The 16292-nt window shown below is 41.8% G+C and overlaps 1 protein-coding gene across 1 annotated transcript in view; it reads right to left on the bottom strand.

The window, feature by feature from the left end:
• The window catches only part of LOC122798939 (BTB/POZ domain-containing protein KCTD17-like), a 557165-nt gene that overhangs the window by 275642 nt on the left and 265231 nt on the right, over positions 1–16292 (bottom strand). Inside the window, exon 4 of the mRNA XM_044068018.1 lies at positions 2681–2776. Within this exon, the coding sequence (XP_043923953.1) occupies positions 2681–2776 (96 nt within the window). The remainder of the gene's footprint in view (positions 1–2680; positions 2777–16292) is intronic.

The following is a 16292-nucleotide window of genomic DNA, read 5'->3' as shown; positions in this document are numbered from 1 at the left end:
GCTGTCTCCACGTGGGAGTCGGAGGTGGCCTGTGGCTCTGAGGTAGCGGGAGTCAGGGGCTGCGAAAGCGCCTCACTGAGCACCAGCAACTGGCCTAGAAGAAGCTTCGTCATCAGTTTCGGACTTCGGATGCTTGTCCTTGTCTTTATCCTTGCAGTTTTTATGAATTCCGGTCGTCGGTTGTTCTGGCGGCATTATGTAGTTAAACCTTCTGCCAAAATAGTGCGTTGGTTAAATCCTGCACAAAACCGACAGCTAGCAACGTCGTGGTCAGGGCCTAGGCAAGGAATACAGTAAGAGTGGAAATCCTTATGAGGTATTTGCTTCCCACAAGAAATACAATTGTTAACTTTTTCTGACATCAATCTGGAGCAAGAGAAAAGTTTCCCCAATGGGGTACTTAGCTTTATTGAAGACTTTGGATCTGAAATTCGATTTAGAAAATCTCAGGAGTCAGCCGACCGGCACTTGCGAACTGCTTTTGCTTCGGGCACCGCGCGGCAAGAAAGACTGAAGAAAATGGCATCAGCTGCATCTTTTATACCTCTGGCACACTGACGTCAGGAAAGAGGCGACAGAAACCGATACCGGACCAGGACTTTGGAATTCAGGCCGACTGCGGGTTGCCTGCCAGCAGGATAACCCAAGTGTAATGACTGCAACAGTGAAACACGATGAACATCATATTCACTAATGTTACCCTTCTCCCTGAGTATCCATACTGCAGGTCATGATAACGTCATCAAACAGGAGGCATATCAGCTGCTGCCAGCCCTTGCCTCTGTTTCTGTGGTGGGTGAGTGAGCTGGGAGTGCCTCACCAAGATAATGGGGTTTCATCTTTCCCATCCAGATAGCCCGGTTCAACTGCCTGCTGTGACACAGCCATCAGTGCATCTGGTGGAGGGAGAGAAGAGGTTGACAGTGCAGTTACATGCTCCACTGCAGCAGTCAACATATGTACTTGATAAGTGGACCCTTGTCATCCAGTCACTAGCAGAGCCACCATGACCCATTTCAACCATCTTATAAGTCAAGGTGACAACTCTCTGGGCCAGTTAGCAGCCAAAACATTGTCTATACCCAATCCTATCCCCAGCCCCCAGCCAGGTATATCCCATCCTATTGTGCTACAACCCACCCCTTGTCATTGTGCACTCCACCCCATCACCACTTCTTCAGCCTCTGTTTGTGTCAATGTCTCCTCTTTGTGTGTGTGTGTGTGTGTGTGTGTGTGTGTGTGTGTGTGTGTGTGTGTGTGTGTGTGTGTGTGTGTGTGTGTGCGCGTGTGTGTGTGTGTGTGTGTGTGTGTGTGTATATACATCCAACTATGTATGTCTGTATGCTTTTGTGTTTGTGTACCCCTCATCTACACATCCCCAACATTTATCTCCATTTCACATATCACCTTTTCCTTCGTCGTATCTGTCTCCACATATATAAAATGGTTTTACCTATCCCCACAAAAAATGTGCCATGCCTTCCCCATCTGCTTTTCCTTTATGCATCCATTCTCTACACACTCCTATATTCCCCTTATCCTACTGTCCTATTCACTTTTTTCCTCTAGTTTCAAGTACCAACCAGACTGCAGTTGTTTATACTGCACTCTAAGTAATTACTATGAGATGTTTGCCGATATCCTCCTTCACTATGAGATGATTCATTCCACCTGCTGATACTTCATTTCATGAGCTTTGTACTAGCTAGAATGTTGCTGCTGTGTTGCATTAAAACTACACTTTTTGCTCTCCTCTTCTTAGGCTGGCTTGAAGCTTTTTACCAGTTTTCTAATTTGCATATCTGTGCAGGGTTATCTGCTCAGACATACAATTTATCGCTATTTGAATATTCATGTACATTGTACACTGCAGTGTATCATTGCTATGTAGCAAAAGTGTTACTCTGTCATGCAGTGCATTTATATGAATCCCAGCCTTTGCAAGTTGGTAAAGAATTGAATAAATAATGGTATGTAATCTACAGTCAGCATGCCATTCCTCACTGGTCAGGAATGGTTGTAACAAAGTTAAAAGTGCGACCATGCTGTAACATTTCCTCCGAGCTCATGACCTGATCAAAACAAGGTCTCAGTGGAGATCAGCACTGTAGAACACTTCTTTAAAGATCTCTCAACTGTCCAGATTTTTTGCAGAATGTCCAGAGTTTTTACTCATATTTGTGGTCCATTTCTCATAAAATTGTAGTTTTCTTGCAAAACACTGGCAAATCATTTTGGACTGAAGTCAGAAAATAATGGCAGACTTCAAATCATGCTAATGCAAAATCTATTAATCTATCAACTTTCTAAGTTTGTAAGAACAATATTTAAAAAGTATCCCTATTTTTGGATCTTTGTCCCCCCATTATTTCTGTCTTTGTCCAGATTTCTTGCTCTAAGTGGTTGAGAGGTATGTAGACAAATGAAGGAGATTTTGGAAAGTAATGCAGTACCTTGGGACTGAACATATATGGTCTAGAAGGGCAAACACATTGGAAGGCCATTGATAGTCTCTATTAGTCACTCTAGAACACAAGAAGTACAAATGTGGTACATAGAACCTGAACGTTACAGAACATTTGTCTTCGACTGAACAGGTGGGGATTCATAATAACAAGGAACCAGCAGAAAGGCAGCAAAGGTCAATACATTAAAGCTATGAAAAAATGTAATTTAGTACCTGTTCAAATTTCCAGCCATCAGACATGGTTGATACCATCTGAGTTAATTCTTCTTCTTGATATTGGAGTACTCTGTACACGTGCTTCGCAGGCATCTACATGCAAAACAGGAAATGATTACATGTTAACAACAGCTAAACCTGCTGAATAAGATTACATTAATAAAGTGCAGCATAATTACATTAAGTCTAACTCTATGCTTTATTGTCATACAAGTCCAAAAATCCTATCTGGCATTCAGGCTACTAATCAAGCCTGCACTAAGGACAGACACCACACTCCCACAAAAACAGGGAAGCCTTGTGCTACCTTATTCCTGACATAAACTGTGGAAAAGGAAGCAATGCATAATACCACTCCCATTTAATACAATACATTCAAGACAGAAGCCAAATCCACAGATACATGATATCAAAATCCTCAGCTGTGCATGGGCAACTTCACAGTTTTTCACCCTTTGAAAAGTGTGATCCCTGTGTATCTGAAGGAAGAGTGAACCCTAGTTGGTCATTTTTTCCAAGTGCTTTTTCCTGTCATTCCTGCTGACCACCAGGATTCCCCCAGACCCTTAATTACCATGCCCTAGATATTTCTCCAATCATGGCTCAAGCAGCCCAGTAGGATTTGTTTGTTTTTTTTGTTTCTGCACTTGCTGGGCTTATATGTACAGCCTTATCCACCTCCTGTGGTGGACATATGTGCCTATGTCACTGCATGGACACCCAATCCTATGCCTTCTCCCAAAGTGTGTGTCCTCCCACAGACATGCCTATTTGGGCTACAGCCACTGGCTTGGGATTGCCAAGCCCAAATCCTGTGGCCACTAGTAATGTACATGCCTCCACTTGCATTGTAGCTCATTTGGCCTAATTAGGGTGTCCATTTCACTCCCCCCAAGAAGGACAAACCAGCATAAGTCATTCACCTTCCTGCTAGGCTTTTCCTGCACTTTAGACACTATTTTAAGTCACGTCATCTGGGTTGTAGTAAGCTTTTTACCCCTCTATGCCACACAGACAGGATATGTTAATGGGATATCAAATGGGAAAGTCAATTCAAGCAGAAAAATGGAAACTGTCTTGGCCCAAAATGACCCACAAGGGCAGCTAGCCTAGTACTTACCTAGGAACTTATGATATAGGTGGTCACTTTTGCCTAGACAGAAATAAAAAATGTAAGAAAAGGGGTTCATGTTATGGCATCAAAGTCTATGACAACTACTCATCTCAGACAATATAGTTTCATAAAAAAAGATACAAAAAGCAATATATATATATATTTTTTGCAGGGGACAAGCCCTTTTCTCCCCATTAGTCACAACCATGAAGAAAGGGCAAAGGCCACCTATATCAAAAGTCTGTCCAGCTGCAGCACTAATTAACTGTGACCTCAAAGCACTGAGAATACAATGAAAGCAGCAGTTCAGCAAATCATTTACCATTCCACATACATAAAGCAATACTGAAAATGAAGTTTCACATAAATCAAAAGACAGCAATGGACAACAATATTAAAAAAGTACCACTGTTTTAAGTAGCAGTTTGATTTAATTGACACTATGAATAATGCTTGACTTCACTAGAAGCGTCATACTTTAAACTACAAGCTCCCTACGAAAAGAATAGGTAGCCAACCCATGTAAACAATACTAGTTCTGCTAGTCACTCTGTGCTTTGCAGAGCCCTAATTAGCCGGCTTATAAAAACATATATTAGTTGACATACTGCTCTGAAACAGAAGAAGGAAAGGAGGGATGCTACACAAGACACTAGTACAACTCTGCAAGTATATGGTCAGTTTGGTAGTACTTATGCTACAACCAAGGCAAAAAAGGTGAAGCTGACACTGCATATAGAAGACAACCCCTGCAACAAAAGGAAGGTTAAAATGGCATGCAGCATTGGTACTGTGTTGATAAACTCACCAATAAGTGCACAGGCAGGACAGTGAGTAGCACAGGCACAGATGTCAGAACTAATAACGCAAAACAAAATGAGCTACAAAAGATATATCATCACACCCCTAATCCCCTAATACAAACTGTTTCAGTGTCTCAGAGGCAACTACCAATATCAAACAGGAGGAGAACAGATTATCAGACCCATCATGCAAATTAATTTAAAAATCCACTGCAACAGCAGATGAAGAAACTAGGCAGCAGCTACCATCAACGTGAACCTTGAGTGTAGCAACAGCATGGAGTTGAAGAAATAAAAGCCCAAACTTCCCAGCTCCATAGCAGTGGTAACAGAATTTAAACCTTGTATATTTCCATGCAAAGCTCCAATATATTTCTACATAAACAGGTGGTGGAAAAAAGAAATGGAATTATTGTTTTGTCACGGACCTGCATGACATATTATCTAGCATTCTATGCTACATAGACAGCTACAGTCTATCTCTAGTATGGTAGGGAATAGTGCAACTAATAAATTTAATCCTAGTAGTGTGCAGCACAGAGACAAAGCACAAGTGGCACTCAAAACAAATCCAAACAGCATACCTCCAAAGAAACTACAAGAAGCAGCTCCAGAAAGCCAAATGCCACAAAAGTAAAATGATAGGAAGATAACCTTCAGGGTACATGTAGAGCTGAAAATGTCACACACTGTCTGAGGAGTTGTGGAGGGTATATGACACATTATTTGGTAACACAATTCAAATAGCAGAGTCTGTCAACATAACCCTTGATCCTGAGTATTTTATCTGTTACTAAAAGTTGACTGCAATAAAATAACCAAAAAAATTTTTCTAGCAGGGTACATTAAGTGGTGGAATTTCTACTTCGGTCAAATCCTCTAGCGTCATGTGAGGCACAGAAACTGTCTGCATGTTAATGCACAGATACCTCATTTGCCCTCCTGGTCCAGCAGATCACTTGTGAGGCCTACATTCCTATTAGCAAGCTGAAGACTGCCCTACTAATCCTTAATGAAGCTACTCCCTGAATGTACAGCTCATCCTATTCTTTTTTGCAGACACCTACACTGAGGACAAAGCCAAGAAAGTATGGAACATGGTTTTCTTTCAACCCTAGTACATGTCCACATTCTGGAATAGCTCAGATCCTGTGCTGCCTCCTCTTCCAGTACCCAAAAAGCAGTCAGTTTGTGTCACCACTGCCTTGTTTCACTCCCGCTAGGTATACAGCCTCTGTAGCTGATTTACTGTGTGCGCCACATGAAAAATAATTGTACTGACATGGTTTGACAATGGACGTTGTGCTGTGGACCAGCTTCTCCCAAGTGATGGATGAAAGCTGAAAAGGCCAGGAATCTTCTTTGTATATTAGAAAGGAGACAGACTATTCCCTGGACGAAGATGCAAGTTTCCTCTGAATATCATCTCAGAGCAACTTGATCAAATCACCTGAACTTGTGCCACAAGTGCTCCATCATAACAGACAGAGCTGGCAGGTGTGACACCAGTTTCCTGGTTCATATATGAGTGACATCAGTGCTTCTCTATTACTGTTTAGTGGATGGTCTAATCCTGTAAACTCCAACAGAAAGAAGCTATTGTGATACAAGCTCAGATGTGTTATAAAGATGTACTGGAAATTTGCTAAATCAATTTACTGTTGTATAATAAAACCCTGTTTCAGGGAGAAACTATATGATTGCCTTGTCTCTAGTCTGCTGCTTTCCTGGTGTGCCATTCCTGTTCTTGATGCTTGGAATCCTTACCTCTCCTGGCATTGCTAAGCTTCTTGGAGTCTTCCTTTGTATGAGCATTGTGCTCTAGTTTTCAGCTTCTGCTTGTCATTGTCAACCCTTTCTGTACACACTGCTGCATGACCTGCTTTCCAAATGAATATTCTGCATTTTTGTCTCTCTCTCTCTCTCTCTCTCTTTCTTTATTCCTCTGTCTCACTCTCTCTCTCTTTGTCTATTGTTTGCAATGTCCATGTGTCCTTTGTAATGCAATATCAGTTTCTTGAGAATAAAGCCAGCTTTCCGCCCAAGGGAGCTTCCAGTTGTTCCCTGGTAGGCGAAATCAGAGTCAAGTCATTGTGTCTGTCCTGTGCTAGTGGTTGTAGTTGCAGCTGTGGCACTACTCCTCTGGTTGGCAGGCTGCCACTGACGGCCCCTATAGGCACCCTTTGATTGACCTCTGCCTCGAGGGCGTCTATTCCTGCCCCTTTGTGCTCTGGAGGTGTTTGGAAAGGACCAATTCTTGGAAGGCCAGTTTCTGCTGAACCTCGGAGGTTGGACCTGTAGAAATTCCTTTACTGTTTGCACAGATTTTGCTTTTCTTCCACTTTCTTTAGAATCTCCTGTGCAGGGGAGCCAAATAAACTTTGTTTCTCCATTGGAGCATCTAGGAGCTTAGCCTTGACATGGTCTGGCAGGGATTGCTCTTTAGCCAGGCATGCCTACGAATTACTGCCCCAGTCATAGCTGATCTAAATGAAGCCTCCAGTGCATCATAGCCACATTTTAAGAAATGATTACTGACCTGCTGAGAGTTGTGTACCAAATCCTGAAGGGATTTACGGTCTAAAGGTTCAGGAGAAGAAAGCTTCTTATTCAGCTGATCTAACAAATATTCTTGGTACTGTATCATATGGAATTGACAGTTTAATGCCCTGGCAGAAAGAGTAGCAGATGTATAAACCTTTTTACCCCATCTCTCTAATGCTCTGGACTCTCTTTCAGAGGGTAGGGGATTTTTGGCAGTGGCAGCTGCAACACCTTTTGGGCCCTGTGAAATAGTTTCTGGGTCTGCAGCATGGGCTTTATACAGGTGGAAGTGAGAATCCGGGACCCTGTAATATCTGTCAGGTTTGGCAGGGGCCGGAGGGAGAGAATCAGGTGCAGAACTAACATCATTATACACATCATCAATTACAGTTAGCACTGGTGGTATGGCTAAGGCCCTATGCTGGGGCAAATGTAAAAACGTCCTTAGTCTTTTTCTAGAATCAGAAAAATCCTGACCCTGCCATTGAAAGTGTTCCCTCATAGAGTGCAAGGTCTCCCCAAAGGAAAATTCTTCAGGAGGGGAGGCCGAAGGGATAGAGTCTTCAGCATCTGAATCCTCATAAGGAGAATAGGCCCCTTCCTGATGGTCTGACAAATCAGATCCATCCGTGGAGTAATCAGAGGAGACAGGTTCAGTCCTAGGCCTTTTGTCTGGTGGAGGTTGGGAGGCCCTGTCTGGGTGAGATTGGGAACCCCTAATCAAGGAGATAAGGTCCTCAGCAAGACTGAGAATCTGAGAGCTTGAGGAAGGCCTCTGAGAAGTAGATTTGGCAGGTAAAGCTTTTGAAAGTTTGGCAGCTTTAGCCCTGGAGAAGGCCTTAATAGACATAGAAGCTGGGGGCCTAGCTGCCCCACGTGCAGGTGTAGAAATGTCCAATGGAATGGTGTCGGACAAATCTTGAGCGCTAGCTTCGGTAGGGATTTCTGAAGCCGACTCAGCCGGGCCTCTCTGGCCTCGGTTGTCGGAGGTATGGTTTCTGTCGTAGTAAGAACCGAGGGCTCGGTTTCAGCCGAAACCGAGACACTCGCGGTAGGCCTAGCCATGGTTTCAGCCGAAACCGCGGGCCACGAGTGTCGGTCCTTTTCCCTGCGTTTTTTGGCCAAATGCGTAGTCGGAGTCTCCGACGGCATTTTATATGCAAAAGCGGATCCGAAAAATTCTTCTGCAAACTCCGACCGACGTCTAAGAGTCCGTCGGTTGAAGGAGGCACAGGCTAAACAAGCTGATACGTCGTGGTCTGGGCCTAAGCAAGGAAGGCAGTAAGAATGGAAATCCTTATGAGGTATTTGTTTCCCACAAGTTAAACAATTATTTACTTTGTCTGACATCGGCTGAGGCAAGAAAGAGTCCCCAACGGGGTACTTAGCTTTTTTCGAAGTCTTCGGTAGCTGAAATCTCTGGATCTGACCGACCAGCACTTGCGAACAGCTTCTGCTTTGGGCACCGCGTGGCAAGAAAGACTGGGGAAAATGGCGTCGGCTGATGCCTTTATACCCCAGAAGCTCTGACGTCGGGGAAAGTGCGACATCAGCCGAGGCCAGACCCAGACTTTGGAATCCGGCCGACCGAAGGGCTGCCTGAGGCAGGATAACCCATATGTTATGACTGCAGATGCATCCTTGAAGGACATCTGTCTCTTTCTCTTTGCCCATGGGCCAAACCTGAGAATTATTTTGCCAAGAACTAGAATTTTCCCTACCATAACTCTAAACATTGAGGAGGCCTTCTTTTCTGACACAGGTTGCTATGCAGGAGTCACAGATGTTAAATTGATAACACTCTCAGAACCCATGGATGAAACAATTAAAGATGTATTATTTGCTCCAGGAATTGAAAGCAAAGGTAAGCCTGGTACAGAATGCTCTAGACTCTGGACACTGTCCTCAGTCACTGTTAGGATATGACCATCAGCTGTGGAAGCCATCACAGAAGCTGTACATCTTGACAGTAACTGATCTGCATGCCTATGTCAGATGACATCATCTTCAGTCTGCAAGGTATAGAAAACAAAACCAGTCTGTGCTAACCATGTTACTTGTATCAGTGTGGCACTTGAAGTACAATTCCTAACTGAAAGCCCCATTTTCTCCTTTGGTTGCTCTTTAGTCTATGTGAGCTTCTTACCAACGTTTCAACATGTGCTGTACCACTTCTGGTTTCAACAGATCAAAACATGTCTTCCCATCATGAGAACAGTGGGGGATAGTGTGGTATAGTTTTACTACAGGACATCAGAAGAAAACATCCAAAACACTTTTGGACAGGGCTTTGACCCTGAGTATTTTTAAAGCTTTCTTCATATTCTGAGCCAAACTCTCATTTAATCCATTTGTTGCAAGATGACAAAAAGCAGAAATAATAATTTATATGTCATTAATTTTCAGAAAGTGAATCTTCTTGTGTGCATGAGCTTAGAGTGACATGTTGGCTGTCTGCACTATGAAGTGCTTTGCTGTTTGCTTGTTTGTACTGTTCTGTGTATTTTCTTCTGGAGGCTGAGACACAATTTTTACATCTGAAATATAGATTTTACATTTGTTGGTGGATTACTTGTGGATCTTTGAGCAGCCTTAACAGCAGGGACACCATTCCTACTTTCACTTAAGTACTGCTATTGACTTCAAGTGATTGCCCTCTACTGCAGAGACTTTTGCCCAGGGTCCTTTACTGAATTGTAGTGGCACATTCAGTATCCTTGGATGTAATTTTCTCCAGACTTAAACTTCCTTCTAATGTTTGGTTTCTATACTTCTGGTATACAAATTGCTGTTAAATTTTACATCTTTGCCAAGCTAACTATGATTAACTTGTGTTTATTTTTCATTGGTTTTACATTCATATCTAGTTACTTTGTGTTGTATTGTACCCACTCCTCAGACACTGCAGTGACATTTTCAGCTTTGCATGAACTCTGAATTTTATATTCCTATCATTTGATTTTTGTGGCACTTGGCTTTATGGAGCTGCATCTTATAGTTTTTTGGATTTGTTTTGAGTGTCACCTGTGCTTTGTCTCTCTACTGGTGTTATTTATGTTTCACTTGTGTTTAGAAATGTTTACTGCCTGAATCACTCTCTGGAGAATTATACAGTCATTCCATTCAACAAGCTCATCCATGATTTCTTGCTGCTATTTTAGCTTCCTGCATTCCAGCAATGTCTCTGCTTTAGCTCTTTTATCTCCAGTGTTTTTATTTTGCGTTACTGACCTATGGCCTTTATAGCTGCTTCTTATACATTTGGCATTACTATGGACATTATTCTCCACTCTGAAGAGTTCTGTTACCTGTAAATTTAATTGATGTGGTACTCTGTGTATTATAATCATGTTCCAATTAGTTATCTTCTACAAAGTTACATTCAGGCTGGACATTATATAAGCATGATACTCTTTGTAGTTATACTTGTGGGTTCATATTTTCTACTAGATGCTTTTTTTGTACTGTATTTTTATCTGGTTTGTCTAGTTCTTGGTTTTCATTGATTCATTGCTCACCAGCATTCTGACTTTTATATTTCCTTACAAGTGCCACGAGTTTTTACATTTATACCCACAATAAGTTTCTTGCACTTGTGACCACTTCTACTGCCCACCTTCTTACTGGTGTTGTCCTTGCCTGCAGAAGACTAGGAACTGGTGGGAGGCATAGGGCTGGAGTTCATCACTACTGTGACAGGAGTTTTGTACAGTACTAGTATGTGTCTGTCCCAGTACTACTTAGCTTCTGCAGTGGGAAGAAACATGACCCAGACCTTCACAACACAGTTCTGGATCATAAGCCCACAGATCCTTCTTTCCACTGTGGAGAAATGAATGGGACCTGTCCTCCTCTACTGTCTGAAGAATCCCAGATCTGTCAGGAAATAGGCTGGTATGATATCAGACTTACTGTATAATCTGTTCCTGATGTTTATTACAGAAACCTGGTATGATTCAAATAATGGTCTTTACCCTTATAGCAACAGTTCCCCTCTCCTTGAGATTAGTTATCCAGTCGCACAAGATGGGCCAAACTGGCAGTGGAATTGTTATTTACCATTGAAAAACAACTGAGCTGAAGGAGGTTAATGGTGGTGCAGCCAACTTCCCTGAGCATGTTTTGAAAGCAGGAGCAATATGTTGGTACTGTCTTGTCTGCCATTCACTCCATAGTACAAGGATGTTTTTCATGAAATCACAGTATTGTTTCCTCTGTCTCAGTGTCACCCAAGTGTCTAATTCTGTGTAATTTCAATAATACAGTTGATGAAGAGTCTGTGATTCTTGTAAAAGGATTTTTTTATATTATTAAGGGATTTGGGTTTGCTTAGAGACTTGTTCCTGGTGTTCCATTTGGGTGTTGAGATCAGTAATACAGTAGTTGCACCTGTAATATGTCTTATCACAGCCTTATTCACTTTATGGCTGAAGTACCATGGATTGAGCCCACCACAATAGGATGCTGGAGGCATACAGGATATTGATCCAGGCTTCTAATGCACCAGTACTTAAAGCAGTTCAGTGCAGAGAATATTGATGAGGCATAGCAAGTCTATAATAAGTCATTGACTGCCTCACTTGATCTTCTTGCCTCTAACTGTGTACACCTTGTCCATTTTGTGCTACTTTAGCCATGGCACAATCTTCAGCTCTGTGAGTTTAGAGGGACATAAGGGAGGCTGAGGTGCAGGTGGCACTGCACTGGCCTGTTAGATAATAAGATTGTCTTAGATGAACATTTTTGGACTATCAAGCTGAGATCTCCTGAAGAAAGTATTTGACAGGTCTCTATGGTAACATATCATCCTTTGGCACTCTTCCAAGTGGTAGGCAGACTTGGCAACCTGGCCTGCCTTACTATTTGGATGTCTTTTTCAGCTAAAGAATGTGAACTGCTGTTTTGTATTTTTGCCAACAAGATTGTCTTGAACGGGTCAAGAGTTAAGTTCTCAGGGATGTTCCAAGGATTTGCAGAGGAACTTTTCCCTTAGTCATGGTCTCAGTTTATCATTCAACTTATGAGGATTTCGTAGCTCTCCTTTCTGGAGTACATACTACAACATGCAAACCAGATTCCTGCTGTAACAAACTGGTTACATCTTTCTAGGAAGTGTTGACTGCAGTTCTAAACTACATCTGTGTATCATCACTTAACTGGGAGCATTTTTCCTTCTAACTGATAGAAGGTCTTAGTCACTTTCATTCTTAAGTAAACTGGATTAGGTACAGATAATATGGATAGTTGGTGGCCCATCTCAAATGTTCCATTTATCTGCAAGTCTGTGGAGATGATTTATTATAAGCAACATGATTCACATTTTACTGACAACAGCATCTATAATCCAGTTTTAGTCCACCCATAGCACCAAAAGTGCCCTTACTAGGACTTTTAATGTTCTGTTTTAGTGACAAATTGGTGTTTCTACTCAAGCCTGGTAAATTTAGATCTCTAGGCTGTACTTAACACAGTTGACCATGGGATCCTGCTGATCACCTTACAGAACTATTGTAGCAACAGAGGGGGTCATCCTGGATTGGCTTGTCTTTTACAATTTTGGACATACTTAGAGGATGATATCAGGGTTCAACCCTCTGTCATGTCATGTCTCAGGCTTCAAAATTGGGCTAACTATTGTTTTCTATGTGCATGTTTTCTCTGGAAGATATTGTTTGAGGGACAGGTTTACAATGCATTTGCTATGCTGATGATAAGCAGTGGTACCCCTACTTCCCTTAATAACCTGTGTTTATACAAAACAAACTCGACACAGACTAGAAGTACACACATAACTATAACATCAATAATCACCTTAAGCTCAACACCTTAAAAATTGTTGTCATGGTTATTGATGCAACCATATATAACTCGCTTGCTCCAGTTTGTCCCCTGGTGCTAAATACTGCGCTGAGAAACTGGAATTCACATCAAAGCTGTGGAGTCTTGGACTGATTCTGGATAATCAGTTTACCCTTAAACACCAGGTGTATGCCATTATCAAATTATACTGTTTTCAGAGTTCTGCATTGTCTTAATTTTGCTTGACTGAATTATTTTATATATTTTCTGGCATTGTTTTCTGTTTTTCATCTGTCCTGAAACTGTTTTTCCCCCTTCCCCCCACCCTATTCTCGTGGTGGTGTTGTTATATTTGGTGGCTTTGCAGTTGCCCGCCCCTACTGTAAACTTGATCTGGGACAGCCCACCCCAAGTCTGGAGTTCACTCTACTTAATACAGTGAGAACATTTGAGAAGGCCAACCCACTTAGGTTCTTAACCTTGAACTTTTCTTCTCCTCCTTCTTCCTCTCTCCTTGCACTTTACTAAAAAAATAAATAAATAAATAAAATGTAAACTTCATTTTGCTTTTGCCTCTTCTTAAAAGTACTCAATTGTATTTATTCTGCTCCATTTATTACTGCTTGGTAGTAGCCTGATTAAATTGTAGCTGTTACTCTAAGCTTTTTGGTTTAAGCACTTGGGCTCAAGACCAGTTGTTTTACATTAAGAAGGTTTGTGGTCTGCACTGTTGTGGCAGAACAGCTAGCTTACATCCTTCTAAGTTGTGAATTGCTGACTGAAGGCTCAGTGTCTGTTATTCTAAAACTGTATTAGTTCTGGCTAAAGCACTTGGGCTTCAGGCCAGTTATTTTTCATTAAGAAGGTTTGTGGTCTGCACTCTTGTGGGAGGAGAGGCTAGATTCTGCCCTTCTAAGCTGGGAATTTATGGTTAAAGGCTTATTGTGCCTGCTTATTTGAACTGTTTCTTTCTGAAATTGATGCGCCTTGGTTGCTGTAGCATAGACTAGATTCAGGCATCCTGAATCTAGTTTTGTTTGTATAACCTGAGCACTAATCCAGGCCATCTCTTTTGGAGAAGGTTCCCCTGCACCCTAGTGGCAGGAATGTGCAGTTATAACATGTCTGATTGAAGACTGATGGAACAGGGCTCAATTTTGAGCTTTTTTACTGGTTAATTGGGTAATTTGTTTAAATCAGTTTGCTCGTTTTCTATTGTTATATAAAAAATTGCACTTTATTCATCTGCTTTTACTGTATTTGTGTTTCTTCCTGCTTTATTACTTTATTTTGCTTTTGTTGCTTGTTCTTAAAAGTACTTAATTGCATTTATTCTGCTGCATTTATTACTGCTTGTTAGTAGCCTGATTAAATTGTAACTGTTATTCTAAGCCTTTGGTTGAAGCACTTGAGCTTCAAACCAGTTGTTTTACATTAAGAAGGTTTGTGGTCTGCACTCTTGTGGCAGGACAGGTAGCTTACATCCTTCTAAGTTGGGAGTTGCTGGTTGAAGGCTTAGTGTCTGTTATTCTAAAAGTGTACTAGTTATGGTTTAAGCACTTGGGCTTTTGGGCCAGTTATATTACATTAAGAAGGTGTTGTCTTGAACTTGTCTAATCGAACACTGCTGGAGCGGGGCTCAGTGTTTAGCTTTTTATTTGTTAACTGGTTAATTTGTTTAAATCAGTTTGCTCATTTCCTACTGTTATATTAAAAAAAAAATATATATATATATATATATATATATATATATATATATATATATACACACACACACACACACACACACACACACACACACACACACACACACTTTATGCATCATCGTTTAGTTAGGGTTAAACTATTCCCGGCGCCATACAGTCTGCTCTTCAAATTTTCCCTTAGAACTATCCAGTTTTTAGTTTTAAAACTAAAATATATTTCTTTGAGCTCAGCACTTGTTCAGAACTCATTGTAAGCACTAAATAAGCTACAAATTATTACAGCACTCAACTTTTCTCACTTCTCTAGAAAAAACAGTTTTTAGTACTTAATAAATAAGCATCTATCCAGGCATGTCTAAGGGTGAGCTCCCGGTGTTTTCTCCTGTCTACTTGATGAATCTGGGCATCTTGGGGCAATGCAGCAATTGCCTCATGTACACAGACAACCCACTCCTCCTACCACCCAACACTACAACCTGTGAGAGATGCACTTATATAGCCAAACTGGAAGCAAAGCTCCCTTCACCCAAGACTGGACTAGACAGTCAAGAGGAGAAGGTAAACACTTGCACCACACCACACTTGTTACATAGTCCCTCAAAACCTACACAACCAAAACACACACATAGAAACACGAAACACACACCTACATTCGTGGAGGTCTCAATAAAAATCTGTTAGAGCAACAAAGACCTCCAAAGCAGAAATGCAAACAACCTCCAGCCCCCAACACAACACAAATGACACATATCCCACAAACTCAGTGTGCCACTCAACCACAGCCCATAAGGCATAACAACGTACCCAACATTCTAGCCATAGGGGACTCTGTGGTGATGTTCCACTCACCAGGCAAAACAAGAAGAACGTTACTGTCAGCTGCCTGTCAGGTGCCAGGATCCTTCACATAACGCATGCACTCAGGTCACTCCACAACAAGTACAAATATGATTCTGTCATTGTCCATGTTGGTGTGAATGACCTGAGACGTACATCCCTGAACTACATGAAAAGAGACACAGAGGAGCTCTCCAATCTTGTAGCCCAGGCAGGTATGACTCTAGCCCTGAGTAGCATCCTGCCATCACCCAGAATGATACAACAGTACAAGGACAAAATGATTGACTTCAACAATTGGCTATGCTTCTTGGGTCATTCTAAGGGGATCCAGTATCTGTCTGCCTGGGATGACATGATCGACAGACCACAATGTTTTGCTAGAGATGGCCTGCACCTGTTGCCCTTGGGATTCTGGATGCTGGCTAAGGCTCTTACCACCCCTATAGTGCCTTTTTTAGGCAAGGTTCAAATGACAAATTCACCACCTTAACAGGTACAAGCAAGCAAAATCTGAGGGTAATGCTACTCAGTGCTAGAAGTCTAAACCTCAAAATGCATTCACTCGAGGCACTTCTTAAATTGGAGAACATCAACATCTGTGCAGTGACAGAGATCTGGTTCAAGGCTCCAGAGAGCACCCCTGCATTACCAGGCTATAATTCATACCGCACCTTTCGGCCACCTAACCTGGACCAAAACACTTAAGGTGGAGGCGTGTCCATATTCATTAAGGATATCTACACCTCCAGGCTAGCTGCTCAGCATAATGCATCTGAGATTATCCAAGTGCAACTAAATCTGGG

The sequence above is a fragment of the Protopterus annectens genome, chromosome 1.part0 (assembly GCF_019279795.1).
Source record: "Protopterus annectens isolate FY-2018-M chromosome 1.part0, PAN1.0, whole genome shotgun sequence".
Lineage (NCBI taxonomy): Eukaryota > Metazoa > Chordata > Ceratodontiformes > Protopteridae > Protopterus > Protopterus annectens.
This window is presented reverse-complemented; position numbering and strand designations above follow the sequence as displayed.